Source organism: Chiloscyllium plagiosum, unplaced genomic scaffold, assembly GCF_037043375.1.
Source record: "Chiloscyllium plagiosum isolate Xiang-an unplaced genomic scaffold, Cpla_swu_hap1 HiC_scaffold_35, whole genome shotgun sequence".
Taxonomy (NCBI): Eukaryota; Metazoa; Chordata; class Chondrichthyes; order Orectolobiformes; family Hemiscylliidae; genus Chiloscyllium; species Chiloscyllium plagiosum.
In genome coordinates this window covers 16,367,385-16,390,998 of record NW_028270173.1, presented here as the reverse complement: position 1 = coordinate 16,390,998, position 23,614 = coordinate 16,367,385, and the positions used below count along the sequence as shown (strand labels likewise).

Sequence of the window (23,614 nt, the reverse complement as noted above, 5' to 3'; positions counted from 1 at the left end):
CGGGAGAATGTGCAAACGCCTCACAGAGGGTCGCCCGATGCCCGAAGTTTGTGGTACATCTTGGGAATAGTTAGCAGGATCAAAGAGGGCAGCGTTGTCTGAGTTATGAAATCGTGGTAAGCGCGAAATAAATTCTCGATGCAGAATTTGAGTCATCGGGGCATTTTCTATTGCTGAAGATAAACGCAATTGTCTCAAATTTGTACAAAGCCCCCATATTGCTCAGTATAATGTAGTATCGCGATTCAAGGCTCCCCGTCTCCAATATTCCGCGAATCTATAAGGACATTTCTCTGAAGATTGAGGAAAAGAGCATAAACCACGAACTCTTCCCAGTATTAGCGGGTTTTAAAAAATATTTTCTGGGCCACTGAGATTAGATTACTTACAGTGGGGAAACAGGCCCTTCGGCCCAACAAGTCCACACCGACCCTTCAAAGAGCAACCCACCCAGACCAATTTCCCTACACTTACCCCTTCACCTAACACTACGGGCAATTCACCTGATCTTTGGACTGTGGGAGGAAACCGGAGCATTCGGAGGAAACCCGCGCAGACACGGGGAGAATTTGCAAACTCCACACAGACTGTTCCCCGAGGTGGGAATTAAACCTTGGTCCAAAAGAGAAAATGCTGGACAATCTCAGCAGGTCCGGCAGCATCTGTAAGGAGAGAAAAGAGCTGACGTTTCGAGTCTAACTGACCCTTGACAAAAGGTCAGTTAGACTCGAAACGTCAGTTCTTTTTTCTCCTTACAGATGCTGCCAGACTGCTGAGATTTTCCAGCATTTTCACTTTTGGTTTCAGATTCCAGCATCCGCAGTGATTTGCTTTTATCCAGAATTGACCCTCGGTCTCGGGCGCTATGAGGCAGCAGTGCTAACCACTGCGCCACTGCTTGGACCGCAGAAGCCCCTCCGTAGTGGGAAAAGTTATGCAAACCATATCGGGGTCGGGGGGGTGGAGGAAGGTGGAGGAATCAGATCAATGGTGGAACAAACTCGGAAGGCCTACTAAACTAAAACCAAACTGTCGATACTGGAGACCTGAAACAGCAAAAGGGGCTGGAGAAACTCGGAAAACGCGGTGACAACTGTGGACAGAAAAACAAAACCTTCTGTTTCTTTTTGGGTTTCGAGGGCTCTCCACCTGCTGTCAACTCGTAGCTTCATTCATTGTTTGACAGGATTCGCTTAATATAGAAAATGCACTCCATCAGATTTGATCTCGTAGAAACCTTCAAGCAAGGGCCTCACCGCCTCTAATGCAAAGGGGACGTGTCAGCTATGGCATAGTGGTTGCATCGTTTGTGAGGGAGAGGAGTATAGGAGAGATGGAGAGATCTATGGATATAATAATAATTGAGGGATTGAGAGAATGTGTGACAGCAGGTCAGGCAGCATCCTCGGAGCAGGAAAATCGACGTTTCGGTGCTTCCTGATGAAGAATCCCGGCCCGAAACGTCGATTTTCCTGGTCCTCGGATGTTGTCTGACCTGTTGTGCTTCCCAGCAACACATTCTCAACTCTGATGGCCAGCATCTGCAGACTTCACTGTCTCCCAGAATGTGTGACAGAGCGAGTTTCTTTTTAAACCCAAAAGATTTAATGTTGAGGCCTAGTTTGTTCTCTCAGATGAATGTAAATGGTATTATTCCACAGAGGTAATTAAATACTTTTTTTAAAAATTGATATCTATAAGCCAGATTCTGGTGCCCTAAGTTTCTTTGCTCTGGTTTCTACATCACCACAATGATTGGAATTCGCAAGAGCTTGGTCGTTTACACGCTGCTTTTGGACAAGGAAGGCGCTACACAAATGGAAGTCTTCTGGTTTTGCAAATGAAATCCAGTGTCACACAGGTCTAAACCCTCGAAAGGCTTTAATTCCCCCAGTTATATAAAGCGATTCAAATACTAATTAAAGTATTGCACATCTAGGCCGCAGCCATCAGCTCAATTCAGTTTCAGGATCCGCATCTTTTAGAAGTTTCGGCAGCATTCGTAATCAGCAGCGAGCTCGAAAGTGTACAAACAATCCCCGCCTGTTTCCGGCTCTCACCGTCGCCACTCCCCTGAAGGTCCAGCCTCTCGACCAGAGTTCTACTTAACCGCCATTAACTAACGCTGTTCATCTTTGATGTTGTTCCTGGGTTTGTTTCTCTGAGCAAAAGTCCACAAGATCTCCACCGGTGTAATTCTATGAGAATTGCAAATAATTTCACTGGGCATTCGTCGAACTCAGGTCCCCCAGCGTTGCAGAAAAATCGAAACAGAAAACTGGGCTCGGCATGGCTTCCAGAGAAGAGACCGAAAGCTTGACCGAGGAGGCAATCTGCCCCATTTGTCTCGATTTCTTCACCGATCCGGTAATATTGGAGTGCGGGCATAACTTCTGCCGCTCCTGTATCTCTCAGTGTTGGAAAAAGAAGATGAACTGCCCGCAATGCAGACAGAAGTGTGCAAAAAAAAGTATCCGGGTGAACCGGTCCTTGGCGAACCTGGCCGAGAAAGCGCGAAAAATAAAGCTGGAACCAAAAGAGCAGGATGGTCAACCCCAATGTGAGGAGCATCAGAGAGAATTGAAGCTGTTCTGTGAAACGGACAAGAAATTGATCTGTTACATTTGCAGAGATTTGCGGGAACACAGAGGCCACCGCCTCCAGCCGATTAAAGCGGTGATTGAAAACTACAAGGTAAAATGGAAACAGTTTTGACCATCTGATGATTTCAACAGATTTTCACATTCTAACGCTTTCATCCCGTGTTTTTTTTCACCCAATGCCAGGATCAGCTGAAAGCTTCCTTAGATTCTCTCACACAGAAGAAATCCCAGATTGTAAAAACGGAACAGAAACAGAAACGGGTGATTTCCCAAATTAAGGTGAGCTCTTCCTCTGCTGATATTTTCTGCGGGGGAGTGGGAGTGGAGGGAGGAGAGAAGTGGGGATTTTGAAAATCAGAATCAAGAGAAACTAATGGGAAAAAGCTCAGCAGCATCTGTGGAGGGAAAGCCAGTATTAACGTTGTGCATCCAGTGACCCTTCTTCAGAACTGATTGTAGCGAGAACAGGGTTGATGTACAGTATATGTTGAAGATGGGGTAGGAAGGGAGGAGTAAACGATCGGTGGAGATGAAGCATCCATGATCTCATTTTCCGCTTGGGAACCCTGCAGCAGTTTAATACCAAGTTAATTAATTTTAGGCTTGAGCACCTCCTCTCATGCCTTTACCTGAAACCCTATGCACCTGGCCATGTCATCACATGGGGAGCTACCACGACCCAATTAGCAAATAGTGATTACCCCAGACTAACCTTTACCATTCTTTTGTCTGTCCAACTCTGATGAAGAGTGAATTCTAGACTCGAAACGTTAGCTTGCTCTCTCCACGGATGCTACCAGATCCGCTGTTATCTCCAGCATTTGTTGTTTTCAGCACAAACTCCAGCATCTGCAGTAATTTGCCCCACACTTCCACTATCATTCACTCCTCCCCCGCCCCCACCGTAGCTTTAACATGCACCCCAACCTTTTAACTCTGTTAACTAACTTTTGTTAACGCTACCATGTCTCCACAGGCGCTGCCAATCTGCTGAGTTCAACCAGCAACTTCTGTTTTTCGTTTCTGGTTTTCTGAGATCTGTTCCCTTTATGGCGGGACGTTAATGAGGTTTCACATTTCATTTGGTAGGAACAGGCGAGTAGTCTACAGACACACATCACATTTGAGTTCACTAAAATGCACCAGATTCTCACTGAGAAAGAGCAGCGTTTACTCAGAGATCTCAGACAAGAAGAGAAGAGGATTCTGGTGACTATTGAGCGGAATCTTGAGATTATCCAGCAGAATATAAATTCTATTGAAGATGAATACTCAAAGTTGCAGAAACAAATGGAGCAGCAAGACGAGCTGACATTTTTGAAGGTGAGGGATCCTACTATCGCGACTTAGCTCCCTGAAACCTTTTAGCAAACCCGTCTTGTCTCAGTGTGTTCGGGGCCGGTTCTGCTGTAGTCACCAAACCGATTAAAGAAGCAGCGGTTCATTGCAATTTTCCTCGCTATACCAGCAATGGCGAAAGTGAGGGCTGGAGATGCTGGAGATTGCAGTCGGTTTCCACTCTTTCAACAAGACCGGTTTAATTCCCTGCTGGAATTCAAACTCTAGGAGAATTGTAGTAACGTTTTTTAGCAGTTGCATTGGTGGTTCAGTGGTAGAATTCTCGCCTGCCACGCGGGAGGCCCGGGTTCGATTCCCGGCCAATGCATTGCAGAGCACTTTTTTACTTCAAATGTTAAACGGCGTAATATACTTCAGCCAGATCGGATACCTGTTTCGTCTGGTTGCAAACTCTCCAATTTCCTGCCACGATAAAGACCAAGCCGGTATTTCTTCACGGAATCTAACAGAAATCTCTACCCGACACGGCTCTGTAGGGTCAACTTTTGAATATTTTCATTACATAATCTATTGGTCTCTGGAAGATAATGGCATTAAATAAAATGGACATAGTGTCATAAAATGGTCTTGAGATGACCGGCCGTGATCTCAGAATGATGGGCCAGACTTCATAGCTGATTGGCCTATCCCTGTGTGACTGTCGCTGTCACTGTCGCTGTCTAATCTTTTCGAGTAGAAAGCTTGTTACGGTCTTCAGTGCCTGACACAAAGATTAGATTTTCAATGCAATACCGTGAAAAGAAAACAACTGGGGGAAAGAAAGGTTGGGCTTCTGTCTGCTTTTGAAAGAAATGGCCTATGCCAGAGAAAGTGGGAGAATGCTGGTTCAGTTACAATGTTTAAAAGGCAGTTGGATAACTTCGTGAATAGGAAAGGTTTGGAGGGATATGTGTTGAAAATCAGGCAGGTGGGACTAGTTTACTTCAAGAACATAGTCTCGTGGACTGGTTGGACTCAAGGGTCTGTTTCCACGCTCTCTGACTCTAATCCTACTCTTGCTCCAGAACGTGAGAATTATCTATTCAAACATGCATTTAAATCCTTTATGAAAATTACTTTTGAAGATACTACCCCCTACTCTCTCGTTAATTCAAACATTCCAAATCATCAAAAATCAGAATTTAAGGATGGTTCTTTGATTAATTATTTTGATGTTTTGGGTGTGTGACCCAACAGGTCTCTCAGTCCCTGCTTCTCTTTTAAAATTATTCAATTGAATTCACCAAGTCCCTTCTAAATTGCACCAATTTATGCTTCCCTCAAATCCCAATTATCAACTTCAACAACACTTTTGTAGCGTCTCTCAATATGTTACTATCCCACTAACTTCTTTTCTTTGTTAATTCTAGGACAGCGTTTCCTGGAATGGAAGGTAGGACATTTTCTTGACTGAAATTAGACTTTTCTTTGGAAAAATAACTTAGAAAGTGGTATTTTGCAACAGATTCTTACCTGTTTATCATGACACGTTCATGTTTGAGCCCAATTTTAAGTCATTCAAACTTAAAATCAGGTCGACAAAGTTGTTAGCTGTGCAACTATAGCTGATCGGATTTCACCAGGGGCTTACTGATTATGTTACCTAGTATGGTGATGAAGCGTCTAAAAATGATCCTTCCAGTTCAGCGAGCAAACCCACATCAGAAATATAACTCTATGGATGTATATGTTTTATTACAATAATTAATCACTCTTGGATTTTATCAAAAACACTTATTTAAAAATTTCACAACATAAAATGTAATTAATACAACTTGGATTCTAGGCCCAAAATTATTACTTGCAAATTATAGTTTGCCTACATGGTTCCTGAACAAGTGGAGAACGCTATTCTTAAAATTGAAATGAGTTCTTTGTTAATTAAAACATAAACATGTTATGTGCACACAATCAGCACAACTCATATTTATAAACACAAGAACATAGAGATGGTGGTAGGAATAGCCCACAGATCAAGCTGCTCCACTATTATTAATGATGAACTTCATTTTCCTGCTCATCCATTGGTTTTGTAAGCATATCAACCATTTCTACAATCCAGCCTCAAATATATTCAATGCTAGAACATTAATGACCTTCGATTTTGAAGAGCTCAGTAGGTTCACAATCTTTGCTTATCCGCTGGTTGGAGTCATATCTAGCACAAAGGAATGTGGTTGTATTTGTCAGATGACATTGGCTTGCTGCATTTGAACATGGTCTGCTTCAGTATCTGAGGAGCTGTGAATGGTGCTATCATTATGCAGTCATGAACAAAAATGCCCACTTCTGACTTTAAGATGGAAGGAAGGTCAATGATGAAGCAGCAGAACATGTTTGGGTCTGTGACAATATCTTGGACAATACAGCGGGAGCAACTCTTATTTCTGAGCCAGGACTCTATTCTAGAGATTTTTAAAAACATTTCAGCAAAGGTTGTATAGAAAATATCTAACCAAGACAATGTCCAGGCTTTGACTATTCAGTAGCAAGTATGATTGCACAATACAAATGCCAGGAAATGACCCACCTCTAACCATTTTCACAAGAACAATTTGAGATGGGCAATAACAATGACATAGCAAGGAATTAAATGCTCATCCCATAAATATATGAAAAAAACCTTCACACTTCTGATCAGCCATAGTTATAGTCGTAGTGAGGTACAGCACAGAAACAGACCCTTCAGTCTAACTTGCCCGTGCCACCTAGCTATCCTAACCTAAGCTACTCCCATTTGCCAGCACTTGGCCTATGTCCTTCTAAACCCTTCCTATTCATATATGCATCCAGACGCTTTTTAAATGTTATAATTGCACCAGCTTCCACCACTTCCTCTGGCAGCTGATTCCATACATGCACCATCCTCTGTGTGAAAAACCTCCTCCTTAGGTCTTCTTAAATTTTACCTTCTCATTCTGGACCTCCCCACCCCAGGGAAAAGACCTTGTCTATTTATCTTATGCATGCCCCTCGTGATTTTGTCAACCTTTAAATGTCACCCTTCAGCCCCCTCAGTTCTCGCTAAACAGGTCCAGCCTACTCAGCCTCTCCCTACAGCTCAAGTCCTCTCTGGCAACATCCTTGTAAACCTTTCCTGAACCCTTTCAAGTTTCCTGTAATACCAAGTGAATGCAACTGTGTTATACTGCAGTCAGACCTCACATCATCGGATTGAATCTTAGAATGGCTTACTTTAAATAAATCAGATCTCAGGCACGGCATGAGTTAAAGTAAATAGTACATTTTATATTTACTGTCCTGGTTTAGAACCAGAGGTTTACTGTCACATTCTGCCACAAGGGTAGAATTGGCATCTTGAACAGTTTTCAATCATGGCTAATGGCAGAAATGCCATTATGGAATATACTAAGAAAATGGTACATCCCTCCCCACCTGTGCTCCATTAAAATGATTAGAAATCTTCAATAAGTAATTTTTGTGTTACGGAAGATTAAAAATCCTAAATGATCAGCCCATTGTCCTGACTGTACCCAGTGTATTAATTTCTCGCAGCATCTACCCTATCATGCTGCACTGGAGTTTTGCATGCCTCAATGAGGTTGCCTCTCATTCTTGTAAACTCCAGAGAACATAGACCTAAATCACTCAGACTTTTACCATTGAACAATCTGGTCATCCTGGAGACATTACCTCTATTGTAGCTATGCAGAGTCAAAAACGCACATAGTACTCCAAATGCAAACTTATAAAACAATATGTAGAATTTTGACAAGACTTCTTTCCTCCTGTACACCTATCCTTATGAAATAAAAATGCTTTGATAAAATAGAATATCTGAAGGTACTTCGCAGAAACATCATAAAATTGAAATTAACATCAAGTAAGTAGATATTAATACAAATGATTGAGGAAGGCTTTAGAAGATACCTTCATAGAGGAAAAAATTGTGAAGAGGTAGCATTTTTCAGAGTGAACCACTGAGCTGGTGATGTTGACTGAAATCAGGAATGGTGAAGAAGTCATAAGTAGAGGAGTGCAGGGAATATGGTGGGAGTGAGGTTAAAGTGTATACATTAAGCTTAAACATCAAGCTGCATCTTAGATGTCTAAAACAGCTTCTAATATATTCAGAACTTAACTTCGTTTGCAAGTGTACAGGCTAAATGCTTATCTTCCCCTGTGGTATGTGATGACTTGGCAACCACTGTTATCACATCATGAGCCTTTCCCTTAACGTGAGCATTTTGATTCCATGTCCTTGAATTTTGAAGTTGTCTTTTGCTCAGTTATAGAAACAAGATTAACAATTCATTTTCTCTCACATTTGCTTTAAAAGGAAAGCACTGTACGAAAGGAAAATTGGCATGGTTTCATATTTGCATCATTACTGAAATATTCTCATTAACACCAATTTACAACATCATCTGTTTAATATTCACAGGAATAGTGTGGACTCTAATACATTCTCTGTAACAGATGTCGCCTTTTCTATTGGAAAGTTTAGTGGGCCTTTACAGTACACAGCCTGGAAAGAAATGATAGACTCCATTAACCCCGGTAAAAGTTGCATATTCATTTTAGATTCATTTGTCTGACTATAAATATACTTAGGAATTGACTGAAGGCATTATGGAGGCTCAGATTAACCACTGGGTTTCTAGACAGTTATACTGTCTGTATAACCATGGTGGCACGGTGGATCAGTGGTTAGCACTATGGACCCGGGTTCGATCCCTGCCTCAGATGACTACCTGTGTGGAGTTTGTACATTGTCTTTGTGTCTGCGTGGGTTTCCTCCCAAAATCCAAAGATGTGCAGGTCAAACGAATTGGCTGTGCAAAATTGCCCATGGTGTTAGGTGCATTAGTTACGGGCAAATATAGGATCGGGGAATGGGTCTGGGTGGGTTACTCTTCAGAGGGTTAGTATGGACTTGTTGGGCCAAAGGACTTGTTTCCATATTTTAGGGAATCTAATCTAATCATAACCACTTGCAATAGTCCTGATGGGGATTCAAACAGTCACTTCAAGATCAGTGGTTAAATAAGACATTCTGCAGCCATTGAACACAATTTAAATTTTCAGTGAAGTTAATAGAAATAACTGCAGACCTTGCTATAAATTTCACCTTCTGCAACACAAAACCATGGCACAGTTGCTTTGTTTTCTTTCATTGTTAAAAACTTTTTTTAAAAATCTACTCTATTACAGTTTCCCCTGTGCTCCATCCCCAAATATCCCTCCCCGTTCTCTTGTTTCCCACTTCCATTCTCTTTCTAGCCTCCAATATATCTCTTCCCTTCAGCTCTCTCATCTCTTGCTATCTTTCTCTTCTTCACTTACCTCCTACTGCTTCAATTTTTCTCCCTGCCTCTCTTTGCACATTCTCCCCGTGTTCATGTGAGCTTCCTCTGGGTGCTCCCACAATCCAAAGATGTGGAGGTTAGGTGAATTGGCCATGCTAAATAGCCCATAGTGCTCGGTAGGTTAGGTGCATTAGTCTGGGGTAGGTGTCGAGTAAGGGGGAATGTTTCTGGGTAGGATACTCTTCAGAGGGTCAGTGTGGACTAGTTGGGCTGAATGGCCAGTTTCCACACTGTAGGGATTCTATGATTCTATGACATTCTATTCTCTCTGTCTCAATACTCTATTTTCTTCTTCCTTTCACTTTCATTCTTCATTTTGCACACCATCTCTCAATGCTATTCCTCTCAAACCCTCTTTCCTGTCTGATGTTTTTACTCTACTGTCATGTCTCACAATATTGCTCACCTCTGTCATTTTTTCCTGCCCTATTTTTCACTCTTCCTTCCCAATTTCAGCCTCAAGCTATCCCTTCCTCGCTCCTAATTTATTTTCTGTCTCACATGCACTCTAGCTCCATTCCATTTATCATGCTGACTCCAGCCCTCTTGCCCTCTCCGATTATAACCCGTTAACCCACTCCTTCCTTGTGCTCTTTCCACACCCCATTCCTTTTCCCTGTACAATACATGAGCTATCAGTCCTTCTTCTTCCTCTTCCCAAAATCCACTTCCTGTTGACACAAACTTGTTCTCTTCCATCCTCTCTGCGACCACTTTCTCTCCTATCACTCATACTCCCTGATCTGGCACATTCATCTGTTGCTCTCCAACTCTCCTCCCACCTCCTCCTGTTCATTCTGCTCCCAGCCCACTGTCTCTTTCCATTCATAGTAGATAGATACCTACTCTATCCACCGTACTCTCATCATTATCATTTGTATTTTCCCATAGTTCCAACCGTTTTGACTCTGGATCTGGACACAAAGAATCCTCGGCTCATCCTGTCTGAGGACCGGACCAGTGTGAGACTCGGAGATATACCACAGCGGCTCCCTGATCAGTCAGGGAAGTTTGATACCTGGCCTTCCGTCCTAGGATCAGAAGGATTCACATCAGGGCAACATTACTGGGAAGTGGAGGTGGGGAATAAGACTCAGTGGATTATCGGAGTGGCTCAAAAGTCTGTTGCGGGGAAAGGAGAAATTGACCTGAGCCCAGAATCTGGTTACTGGACTCTGTGGTTGGAATTTGGAAATTATTATTTTGCGGTCACCTCTCCCTCACCTACCCATCTCACTCCAATGGTGAATCCCCAGAAAATCGGGGTTTATCTTAACTACGAGGATGGTCAGGTATCATTTTACAATGCAGACAACATGTCCCATCTCTACACTTTTACCCATACCTTCACTGAGAAAATTTTTCCTTTTTTTCACCCAGGATGGAATATAGATGGAAAAAACTCAGGACCTCTAACAATCTGCAGCATTAAATGTTACTAATGGATCCATCCCATAATTTTGCCCCTGCCCCCTGCCTCCTGCCAGTTGTAAACTGATAGGGGTCACTCTCAGTTACAGGTGGAGAAAGAAGCCAGGTTAACATTCTGGGAATAAACCCTGTATCCGAACTGGGAACTGAAAGATCAGCAAGGAACTGTATAGGGCTGAAGGGGAAAGAAGGAGGGGGAGAGAAGAAACAAATATGAGCTCAATTGTAGAGAGGAACTTACTGGGTATAATGTGCTGTGAGCTGCAGGAATTAAGGAAGATGGTGATGTGACTGTTAATAATCCAGCAACCAGTTCTTGGTACAGGATTTGATTCCATCACTACCATCTAGCGTATTATCGCTATGTTATTAATCCAGACATCCAAGCAATGTTCTGGGAACCTGTGTTCAAATTCTACCAAGCCCCTAATAATGATCATGAAACCTGACAGTCAGAGAGAAAAACTATTTGGTCCACTAATGTCCTTGAGGGAAGGAAACAACCATGCTTATTTGTTATCCCTACATGTGACTCCAGGCCCACAGCAATGTTATCAACTCTTAACTGCCTATTAAGCAATTAAGGGTGGTCCATAAATGCTGGTTTCGTGCAAAAGTGGAACTTAAGATGATTTTATTAAAGTTTGGAATATTAAGTTTGTCTCAGCGAAGACAGTTGTCACTGTTTATTTTTTGTTAAAAATACATCTGGTTAACGATGTCCTTTCAGGAAGAAAATAAGCCACCCTTGCGTAGTATGGCTTAAACTATAACACCAGTCCTGCAGCAATGACTCTTAACTGCACTTTGAAATATCCTGGCAAGCCATCCAGTTCAAGGGCAACAAACAACCTATCCATTCTGGCCAACATTTAATAACGGAGCATCAACAACCCTCTAGGGGAAGAGCATTCCAAAGATTCACAACCTTTTGAAAGAAGAAATTCCTTATCTCAGTCGTAAATAGTTGGTCCCTTATACAGAGCTGTGCCCCCACATTCTCCTCATTGTGTCCCCAGTTTAATCAGCCAAGGCAAAAGCATCTTTTCAATGTTGGCACTGTTAAGGCCCCATGAGAATATGTACCAAATATAGATTGCTTTCAAGCATTTTTTGCTTCCTTTTTCTTTTTAAAAACGTTTTCATCATTATTTCCATTCCAAACGATGATTCTTCAATATTTCATAGTGACATTTGATTTATTTCAAGTTACTATAAATACCATAAAAGGTGGTCATGCACATTGAAAATGTTATGGTATTGATTATAGAAGATGTATGAATGTAGGGGTGAGAATGTCCATTTCATACCTCCACAATGCATCTTTGAAATGTTTCCAAAGACAGACTGTCTTCTGCTGTATTTGACTTCATGGGCCTTCTTCACTTACAATGTTCATATAGCACCTTTCACAAAAGAAAATAAAACGTGCAAAATGCTACTTTGTAAAGTTGCTTAGTTCTTTTTAGCCTATGTGTCTTTTCTGTTTCTCAGACATACTTTCCTGGAATATAAATGTTGAAACACAACACGCTTTTATTTATTTACTTATGGAAGTAGCTGGCTAACCAGCATTTATTGCTGGCAACTCTAGCCGCCGTTGGGAAGGTGGTAACAAGCTGCCTTCTTGAACCGCTGCAGTCCACATGATGTGTACAGTCATAAGAGTCAACAGACCTTTCGTTTCAACTAATCCACGTCGACCATGTTCCCAAACTAAACTTGTCTCATCTATCTTTCCTGGCCCATATCCCTCCAAACCTTTTTTATTCATGAACTTATCCAAATGTCTTTTAAACATTGAAACTGTACCTGCATCTCTGGCATAAAAAAGTTCTTTCGATAGCAGACAGAAGCAACATATTTTTCCCCAATTGATTTGTTTTGAGGGTTCATTGAAAGTCTGATCTGTGTCAGGCACTGACAACACAACAATCTTTCACTCGAAAAGAGTGCCTCTCTCAGCGACAGTGACAGGCTCACACAGGATCAGACTATTCAGCGAATCGAGTCTGGCCCATCATTCCGGGATCACGACCGATCATTTGAAGACCATTTTCCGACACTATCCTCATTTCACTTAGTCATTCGTTTCTAGGAAACTATGGATCCTGTGTTGAAAATGCTCAAAAATTGGGCCTGCAGAGTATGATGTTGAGATTTCTGTAAGATTCACCACGCTGAGTGAACAAATTCCTGTTAATGTCTATGTACAATTGCTTGATCTTTATCGAGGCAGTAAACAGGAGAGTGTGCGGCCAAGCGAAACAGATATCCTGTCTTGCTAAACTCCATTATGCCCTGTAAAAAAATAGAGTAATTAGCGTTGCATTGGCCGGGAATCGAACCCGGGCCTCCCGCGTGGCAGGCGAGAATTCTACCACTGAACCACCAATGCACTCACGAACGAAACTTGCTACAATTCTCATACAGTTTGAATTCCAGCAGAAAATTAAACATATATTGCCAAAGTAGCTGCAAAACAAGTAGAAAGATCGCAATGAAATGATGATTGTTTACTCAGTTTAGTGACTACAACAGTACCGCTCCCGAATAGACAAATACAAAATAGGTTTTGCCTAATATTTCAGGTATGTTATTTTAACGAGTTTCACTAAACTAAGCCGGGATAGCTAAGTAATGGAATTCCAGGATTTTGACCCAGTGATAGTGAAGGAATATTTCCAAGACAGGCTGGTGAGTGGCTTTGGATAGAACTTTTCAGTGGCTGTGTTCCAATGTACTTGCTACTGTTGTCCTAGATGGAAGTGATTGTGGACTTGGAAGGAGTTGCCCAAGCATCTTTAATGAATTGCCGCGGTGCCGTTTGTAGGTAGTACACATTGCTGCTATGATTTGAAGGTGCCGGTGTTGCACTGGGGTGGAAAAGTTAAAAATCACACAACACCAGATTATAGTCCAAATAAACCTGTTGGACTATAACCTGGTGTTGTGTGATTTTTAACATTACTGCTACTTGAGAGTCCATGACGGAGAAAGTGAATGCCTGTGGGTGTGGAGGCAATTAAGCAGGTTGCTTTGTCCGGGATGCTGTCAAGCTTCTTGGGTAATGTTGGAGCTGCACGCATCCCAGCAAATGCAGTGCCTTCCATCACTCCTGACTTCTGCCTTTTAGAATGTAGACAGGCTTTGGGGAGCTGGGATATGAGTTACACATTGCAGTATTCTTAGCCTCTGACCCGCTCTTGTGTGGTGACCAGTTGAGTTTCTGGTCAATGGTAACCCCCAGGATGTTAACAATGGGGCATTCAATGATGGTAACATCATTGGTTCTCAAGGGGCAGTGTTAGATCAATTCTTATTTGAACAGCATTTATTGTCACATGCACTCGAATGACTGCCATGAAAAGTTTGTAATATCACCTCTCAACAGTACCTAGGTACAGATACTTTAAGTGTTGTTACAGTATTGAAATAGTAAAAAGAAAGAATAGCATGGGAACACAGAGTTTAAAAGTCCAAAATGAGAATAAAATGTCTTTAATACACTTAAGCTATTGCTATTTTCACCATGAGTCCACAAAGGTAATTGCCTGCTATTTGTGTGGCGCGAATATTACTTGCCACTTGTCAGCCCAAGCTTAGATATTGTCCTGATCTTGTTGCATTTGAACATGCACTGCTTCATTATCTGAGGAGTTATGAATGGTGTAGAACATTATGCTATAATCAATGAACATCCCACTTCTGATGGTATCGCAGAGGGAAGGTGGCTGGCAAAGTAGCTGAAGATTGTTTGGCCAATTTCACTACTCTGAAGAACTCCTGCAGAGATGTCCTAGAGCTGAGATGACTGACCTCCAACACCACAACAATCTCCCTATTAACAAGTATGATTCCAGTCGGGGGAGAATGGGCTCTCAGTACCTGATGATTTTTCTCAGGATTCTTGATGCTGCATCTGTTAACTATGGCTTTGATGTCAAGGGCTGCCACTTTCATCTTACCTGTGGAATTGAGCACTTTTGTTCATGTTTGTAGGCTGCAATGAGGTCAAGAGCTGAGTGGCCCTGGCATAACCGAAACTGGCTGTCAGTGGGCAGGTGCTGCTTGATAGCACTGTTGACATTTTCCATCACTTTACAGATGTTCGAGCATAGACTGATGGGACAGTACTGGCTGGGTTGGATGGAACCTGCTTCTTGTGTATAAGACGTATATGGGCAATTTTCCAAATTGTTATGTAGGTAACAGTGTTGTACTGTAAGAGCTTGGCAGACTTGCAGCAAGTTCTGGACCACAAGTCTGCAGTACTATTGCTTGAATAATGTCAGGGTCTGTAGCTTTTGTAGCATCCAAAGCCTCTAGCCATTTCTTGATATCAGGTAGAGTGAATCAAATTTGATAAAGACTGATATTTGCAACGCTGAGACTACTGAAGGAGGTTGAAATGGATTATCCACTTGGCAGTTCTGGTTGAAGATGTCTGTGAATACCTCATCATTTTGAACTGATGTTTTGGGCTCTTCCATCCTTGAGGATGGGAATATTTGTGGAGCCTCTTCCTTCAATAAGTTCTTTAGTTGTCCACCATCATTCACAATTGGATGTGGCAGGACTGTAGAGCTTAAATATCATCCATTGGGATTGCTTAGCTCTGTCTATCACTTGTAGCTTATGCTGTTTGACATGCAGGTGGTCCTGTTTGGTAGCTTCACCACCTTGACACCTCATTTTCAGTTATGCCTGGTGTTGCTCCTGGAATGCCCTCCAACACTCTCAGTTGAACCAGGGTTGATCCTCTGGTTTGATTGAAGTGGTTGAGTGGGAGTATATTATAGCCCATAAGACAGCAGATTGCTCTGGAATACAATTCAGCTGCTGTTGTTGGCCCATGGAGCCTTATGGATGGCCAGTCTTGAGTTGCTAGATCTGTTGGAAGTCTGTCCCATTTAGCAAGGTGATAGTACCACACAAAATGTGAAGGTGGGACTTCATCTCCACAAAGGCTGTGTGATGGTGATTCTTACCTATACTGTCATAGGCAGATGTAGATTGGTAAGGATTATGTTACAATATGAAAGAACACAAAGGTCTAAAGTAAAAATCTTAACTAATCTCTGTCAAAAGCTGCCAAAAATCTGAATGAAATGGTTTTGATCTTTGAGATGGCAGATGAGAAATGATACAAGGACCCTGTTGCAATGCTAATTAACAAAGCCAAGTCCAGTGCATTGGACTAACAACTCAGATGTTTACAGAACAAGAGGGCAATCAGCCTATCATCTCTGCATTAGTTAACAAAGATCCAGCTACCTTTATACCATTTTCTAGCTCATGACCTATAGACCCTGTAGTTATGTCAAGTGAATATCTTAACACTGATTAAATGTTACAAGACTATCTGGTTCAACTACCCTTTCAAGAATTCCAGATTCCCAACACACTCTGGCTGAAAACAAAATCTATCCTCAATTCTCCTCCTCACTTTCTACCTCTTACTCTAAATCAATGTCCCCTGATTATTGATCCCTTGACTAATGGGAAAAGGGCCTGCATATCCAGCCTTTCTATGCCCCTCACAAACATACTTAAGGATCCCCCTCAATCTTTGCTGCTGTAAGGAAAACAACATTAGTCTATCTAATCCTTCCTCATAGTTCAGGACTTTGAACCCAGACAATATCCTGGTAAATCTCCTTTGCACCATCTCCAGTGTAATCACATCCTTCCTACAAGTCGTGATGATAACTGCACACAGGACCCCAGTTGTGGCCTAATCAAAGTTTTGCACAGTTTTATACATAATCTCCCTGCTCTTGTATTCTATGCCTCAGCTAATAAAGGCAACTATCCCATATTCTTTCTAGATCATTTTATCTAACTGGTCTGTTACCTTCAATTTCTCTGGACATGTACACCAAAGTCCTGTTGACCATCAGTACTTTCCAAAGTCCTTCATTCATAGAATAATCTCTTGACATGTTAGCCCTCTCCAAATCCATTATCTCACTTTACTAGGCTGAATTCCATTTGCCACTGCTCTGTCCACCTGACCATCTGTTATTCACCTCCTGCAGTTTACTCACTATCTACCACTCGAGGAATTTGTGTAATTCATAAACACCTTCACTATTTCCCCTATATTTAAATCTAAATTGATCATTTAGACCACAAACAGCAATAACTCCAGGACCACAACTTGCAGCATCCTACTGGAAATAGATTTCCAGTCACAGAAACACCCTCTGCTTCTTGTTTCTCAGCCAGTTTTGATCCGAAGTGCCACTTTGCCTTGGAACCTGTAGAGTCTTACTCTTTTGACCAGTCTGCCATGAGTGAACATACCAAAAACTTTGTTAAAGTCCGTGTAGACCATAGCACCATATGTGATTACCGCACAAAGAAAGGTGAACAGGTCGAGAAGAAAAGCTTTACCGCCATCAGAGTCACATTAACTGTTATTGTGACACAGATTAGAACTTTCATGGGGCAGAAATCTGATCAGAGTGATTCAAAATGGAGAAACTATCTCTACAAATCACAGACAGCAATCTCCTCTCAGCTGATATAACCCAATCCCACAAATCACTGACACCAAACTCCTTTTAGCTGACACAAACCAATCACACAATCACTGATACCAAATGCCTCTTAACTGATGTAAAGCAATCCCACAGTCATAGAAACATAGAAGATGGGAGCAGGAGGAGGCCATTCTGCCCTTCAAGCCTGCTCCACCATTCATCAAGATCATGGCTGATCATCCAACTCAATAACCTAATTCTGCTTTCTCCCCATAATCTTTGATCCCATTCACCCCAAGTGCTATATCTAACCACCTCATGAATACAGTTACTGTTTTGCCATCAACTATATCCTATGTTAATGAATTCCACAAGCTCACCACTCTTTGGGTGAAGAAATGTCTCCTCATCTCTATCCTATGTGGTATACCCCGATTCCTCAGACTGTGACTTCTGGTTCTGGACACACCCACCATTGGGAACATCCTCCTTGTGGAGGGCTCTGGCCCAAAATGTCGACTCTCCTGCTCCTCGAAAGCTGCCTGACCTGATGTGCTTTTCCAGCAACTGTTGACACTCTCAACACCCCCACCCCGTATCTACCTAGCCTAGTCCTGTTAGAATTTTATAAATTTCTATGAAATGCCCCCCTCATCCATCTGAACTTCAGCGAAAACAATCCTAACCTAGCCAACCTCTCCTCATGTCAGTCCCACCACCCCCACATTTGGCCTGGTAAGCTGTCACTGCACTCCCTAGAGCAAGAGCATCCTTCCCCAGAAAAGGAGACCAAAACTGCACACAATATTCTAGGTGTGGCCTCACCAAGGCCCTGTATAAGTGCAACAGCACATCCTTGTTCCTGTGCTCAAAACTTCCTGCAATGAAGGCCAAAATACCATTTGTCTTCTTTACTACCTACTGCACATTGACACCAATCTTCTCTCGCATGACATAAACCAAACCCAAAGACACAAATTTCCTCTTATTGGATATGAAGCAGCTCCACGGGCACAGAAAGATGAATTTCAATCTGTAACTCAGAATGAACATTTTCCATTACTGTTCAAATTGGACTTCTGGACCAGATCGAAGGGAGAAACTAGGATGCTGCCAGTTCTTCACCAATTCCCAATTTCCTTCTTTCTGGTGGATATCAGAAATGCTACTGTGAAGAATGTGCAAGTCAGTGAGAATTGTCCACAAGGATTAAGCAGCACTTCCTAATTGCAGCTGTTAAACTTTGGAATCTTTTAGGCATGGAACTGTACCAAAGACCAAAGGATTAACTTAACAGCTGCTATTATAGTTGCAAACTTATTATTGATTAGGATCTCTTAGTAATAGGCAATGATCATGGATATTGTCCTTCAAGACAGCCTCATGAAACTGCAGCCTTGAAAGCACAATCAGCAACAGATAATATCACAACTTGTACTTACATAGTACCTTTAATGCAATGCAGACTGCACAGAAACAGTATAAAACAACATTTGACAATGAGTCACAAAGAAGCAAATAGGTCAGACAACCAAAGGCTCAGTTGACGATTTGGTTTAAGGAGTGTCTGCGAGGAAACTGAGGAAAAGAGGCAGACATATATAGGGAGGAAATTGCAGGGCTGGCTGATAATGGAGAAACATTTATAATTGGGAACACACAAGAGGCCAGAATTTGAGGATTGCAAATATTGCATAGGTTTCAAAGGAAGGAGTACATTACACAGGAAGGACAAAACCGAAGAGATGTTTTAAAATGATGCTGAGAATTTTGAAGTCAAGATGACATTTGACTGCAGGCCAATTCACATCCATGCACCTGAGATAAGGAGAACTGGGATTTGCTGTGAGTTAAGACATGGGCAGCTGAGTTTTGGATGACACAAACATTTACAAGGGATACGATATGCAAGATCAGTTAGGAAAGTTAAAACAAAAAGTTGAGTCTAGATGAAACAATGGTATGAACAAAGATTTCGGCAGAACTGAGCTAATTTGCCCGAAACGCCGATTTTCCTGCTCCTCGGACGCTGCCTGATCTGCTGTACTTTTCCAGCACTGTTCTAATCTTGACTAAGATGGGGTGAACTCAAGTGATTTGATGGTGGTGGAAATGGGCGGTCTAAATGATGGAAGGAACATGAGGTTGGAAGTTCATCTCAGAATTAAAATGTGACATTGTAAGCAGAAGACTGACTTAATTTCAGACCATTTTCAGGAAGAGGGATGGAGTCAGTGGATAGGAAGTGGTGCTCAGAGCCAGTGCTCAAAATCAATAATTTTAGTCTTACCAATTTTTGGTTGAAGGAAATTTCTGTCCATCTAGTTCTGGATATTGGATAAGAAATCAAGTAACTTAGGGACCGAGGCAGAATCAAAGCAGCTTGCAATACGAAACACTTTCCAGTTACAGGGATCATTAACATTAAAAGAAACAAATCCAATCTGTCAGAATGAATGTCACTCAGTACTAGACAACATTAGTAGCAGTAATGAAATCGCAATCCAACTCCTGCAGTCATTTGTGACGTCGTTGGTGACTCAACAAGTTGGATGACTGAGTGAATCGCTTCCCACAAATAGTGCATGTAAATGGCCTCTCCCCGGTATGAATTCGCTGGTGTGTCAGCAGAATGGATGAACTCATGAATCCCTTTCCACATATGGAGCAGCTGAATGGCCTCTCCCCAGTATGCACTCGCTGGTGTATCAGGAGTTTGGATGAATTCATGTACCCCTTCCCACATACAGAGCAGGTGAAAGGCCTTGCCTCAGTGTGGGTTCGCTGATGTATCACAAGGGTTGACGACTGAGTGAATCCTCTCCCACACATGGAGCAGGCGAACGGTCTCTCTCCAGTGTGAACGCGCTGGTGTTTTAGCAAGTTGGACGGATGATTGAATCCTTTCTCACAAACTGAGCAGGTGAACGGCCTCTCCTCAGTGTGAATACGCTGATGTGTCAGGAGTGTAGATGACTGAGTGAATCCCTTCCCACACACAAAGCAGGTGAATGGCTTGTCCCCACTGTGAATTCGACAGTGTTTCAGCAGATTGGATGGATGATTAAATCCTTTTCTACAGATGGAGCAGGTGAATGGCTTCATCTCGGTATGAACCCGTTGGTGTGTCAGGAGATTGGATGACTGAGCGAATTCCTTCCCACACACAGAGCAGGTGAAGGGCTTCACTTCAGTATGGGTTCGCTGGTGTGTTACAAGATTCGATGATTGAGCGAATCCTTTTCCACACATGGAACAGGCAAAAGGCCTCTCCCCAGTGTGAATGCGACGATGATTTTCCAGCAGAGATGGGTAATTGAATCCCTTTCCACAGTCTCCGCACTTCCATGGTTTCTCCATGGTGCATGTATCCTTGTCCCTCTGTAGGTTGATTGACCAGTTGAAACCTCATAAACACACAGAATCCATCTACAGGTCCTCTCTGCTAGGAATGTCTTTTCAGGGTTTGTAACTGATTAAAGCTCTTTCCACAGTCCATGTACTTGAACCCACTTACTTGGCTGTATGTATCCTACTGCTTTTCCAGTCAGGCAGACATGAGAAATACATTTCTACAACCAGCAAACATTTCACTTTCCATATTGATGAGAAATGGCATTCAGGCCCTGATGAATCGAATGAACTTGTCTGAGCATGACATCATGTATAATTTGAATTTCCCACCTGCAATCCACCTCTTTTAAAATCTCATTTAAAAAAGCGTTTATAAGTTAATTTCATGTAATTCATGAGAGATTTTTGCCTTGTTTCTATGGAACAAACTTGCCCATAATATCCAGAGATGTGTTGGCTAGCGATGAGGAAGCTACAGTTACAGGGGCATGGGTTGTGTCTGGGTGAGGTGGTCTTTGGAAGGTCAGTATGGATTCGATGGGCTGAATGGCCTGCTTTACACTGTAGGGATTCTATAAGAAAAAAATACCATTTGTTTCAACAATCTGTGTTCCATGCTCTCCCCCAATTTCAGGCATCGAAATCAGACTCCATTGCTCCATCCTCACCGGTTCTCTCCTCAGGACCCATTTTCATCCCCGGTATCGGCTGTTTGTTTCCAGTTCTCCTGCTCTGTTTGTCAAAATTTTATAAACCGATGTCGTGAAGAAATGTCAATGGACTAGAGACGTTAACTCTGTTTTCATCTCTCCACAGATGCTGCAAGGACCTGCTGAATTTCCCAGCAAATTGTTTTTGCTTGCTTTCAATTGTTTTTCTACGCTCGTCCCGCGGATCGTGAGATTCGCCTGTACTACAGCAGCGGTGCCGTATTGCTTCCTCCTCAAACACCACCTCCTTTACCAAGGTGGCCGCCGGCTCGCCGGGATTACCCAGTCCGGAGCGCGAGGAGGGAACCCCGCATTTCCTGAACAGTCCCGACGCGAGACGGTGAGGCCGCACCTCTGCGTTCCGCACCTCTGAATGCAGAAAGAGCCTTTGGGCTGTTATTGAGCGGCCTCTGAACTACCCCGGATGCTTGCTGAACCGTTCGGACACGGCCGTGACTTCAATCCCTGACATGCTCCATTCGGCCGAATGAGGGACTCCAGCATTTTTAGCCCGCCTCCATCGCCTCACTGCGCATGTCTAAACACCACATATTTCTCCTCCCCCCCCCACCCCCCACACACACCCCGAAAACCGACCGCGCCTGCGCATTCAGTCGTGTGGAACGATCGTGGCATAGCAAATCCGCCGGCTCTGAAGGCCCCTTACCCCTGGAGGTCACCGGTAATGTGGCCTGCTTCTGAGCATGGCTTCAATTCCCATTTGTTCCAGAGGTGTATTATAACGTCCATGAACGGGTTGTTTGGAGAAGGGATAAACGAATGAAAATATACATATCTCCCCTCTTCGGGCTCTTGCAGCACAGTGGTGGAGTCCCTGCCTCTGAGCATAGCCATTTGGTTTCAAGAACCACTTGTTCCAACATCTCTGAATGAATTGATATCGAAAATATACTTTCAAAAATACATATTGGACCCGGATGCATTCTGTGCAATAAAGGATCATGATGTTTTTCCTCCTACCTGAAACCTGGCTGCCTCTTCGGATGCTGCCTGACCTGCTGTGCTTTTCCAGCACCACTCTGATCAAATCTCTGGTTTCCAGCATCCACAGTCCTAATTTTTGCCCTGCCAAATATGATCGGTCTTAGCTGAAGGTGCTTTCAGTGAAACAGATAATTTTCATCCTACAGTGAGCAGCAGAACTTCAAATAACGTGATATTTGCTGTGAAGGCCAAGCCATCAAATATATTTAAGACAGAGATAGATAGGTTTCCTGTTAGTAAGTGGATCACGGGTGACAGTGAAAAGGCAGGAGAATCGGGTTGAATATCATATCAGTCCTGATCAACTGGCAGAGTAGACAAGACGTAATTCTGCTCATATCTTCTCGTCTTATATCAGTCCCATTCACATCACAATTAGTAATTTGACTGATTCGACTAGGAAACAATGACAGATGTTAGGATCATCGTCTGGGTGCAAGTGTTTGGGCTTAAAGTTAAAAATTATGTTACTGTTGGCATTTAGGACAGTTAGAGAGGTTAGATTACTTACAATGTGGAAACAGGCCCTTCGGCCCAACAAGTCCACACCAACCTGCAACCCACCCAGACCCATTCCCCTACAGTTAACCCTTCACCTAACACTATGGGCAATTTAGCATGGCCAATTCACCTAACCTGCACATTTTTGGACTATGGGAGGAAACTGGAGCACCCGGAGGAAACCCACGCAGACAATGTGCAAACTCCACACAGTCAGTCGCCTGAGGCGGGAATTGAACCCAGGTCTCTGGCATTGTGAGGCAGCAGTGCCACTGTGCCACCCACTAAGGCAATTTTGACCATTGAGTCCACACCAGCTCTATGAAGATCATCCCACCCAAAACTTGGAACACTGCATTCCCCATGGCTAATCCATTTAACCTGCACAGCCTTGAACATTATGGAGTGATTTAGTACAGCCAACCCACCCTAACCTTCACATCTTTGGACTCTTAGTAGAAAGGAAATAACTAGGAAAAAGTTTTGGGATTAAAAAATAAGTTGCTGGAAAACCTTAGCAGGTCTGGCTCCATCTGCGAAATCAAGACTTAATGTTTTGTTAGGAGAAAGTGAGGACTGCAGATGCTGGAGATCAGAGTCGAGAGTGTGGTGCTGGAAAAGCACAGCAGGTCAGGCAGCATCCAAGGAAAATGAGAATTGAAGTTTTGCGTCCGGTGATCCTTCCTCAGAACTGATGGGAGCTTGGAAAATATTGGTTTATATGCTGAAGATAGGGTGGGTGGGATGGGGTAAGGAGTAAGTGATAAATGGGAAGAGAGCCCAAAGAGAGAGAAGAACAGTTGGACAGACAAAGGAATAGATAACACCAAAGTTAGGAGGGTGAATAACTGTTA

General features: G+C 42.8%; 2 protein-coding genes and 2 non-coding genes across 5 annotated transcripts; 2 read left to right on the top strand and 2 right to left on the bottom strand.

Annotated features, from left to right (window-relative positions):
• Positions 1–1,965: 1,965 nt before the first annotated feature.
• Positions 1,966–12,143, top strand: LOC122541444 (zinc-binding protein A33-like). 2 transcript variants are annotated; one of them, XM_043678221.2, is made up of 6 exons: positions 1,969–2,694; positions 2,787–2,882; positions 3,693–3,926; positions 5,312–5,334; positions 8,347–8,462; positions 10,163–12,143. In XM_043678221.2, exons 1-6 carry the CDS (start codon positions 2,290–2,292, stop codon positions 10,711–10,713), a joined length of 1,425 nt encoding a protein of 474 aa, XP_043534156.2. In that variant the 5' UTR covers positions 1,969–2,289; the 3' UTR covers positions 10,714–12,143. The 2 variants fall into 2 exon arrangements, with proteins under 2 accessions (XP_043534157.2, XP_043534156.2); XM_043678222.2 differs by lacking the exon at positions 3,693–3,926 and having other exon boundaries at positions 1,966–2,694.
• Positions 4,199–4,269, top strand: trnag-gcc (transfer RNA glycine (anticodon GCC)). The gene has a single exon. It is a non-coding gene; the product is annotated as a tRNA-Gly (tRNA).
• An 886-nt stretch (positions 12,144–13,029) lies between the features above and the next one.
• On the bottom strand, positions 13,030–13,100 carry trnag-gcc (transfer RNA glycine (anticodon GCC)). Its single transcript has one exon. It is a non-coding gene; the product is annotated as a tRNA-Gly (tRNA).
• Positions 13,101–18,622: 5,522 nt separating this feature from the next.
• LOC122541455 (uncharacterized) lies at positions 18,623–21,755 on the bottom strand. The gene has a single exon (XM_043678235.2). It carries the CDS (start codon positions 20,548–20,550, stop codon positions 19,708–19,710), a length of 843 nt encoding a protein of 280 aa, XP_043534170.1. The 5' UTR covers positions 20,551–21,755; the 3' UTR covers positions 18,623–19,707.
• Positions 21,756–23,614: the final 1,859 nt, after the last annotated feature.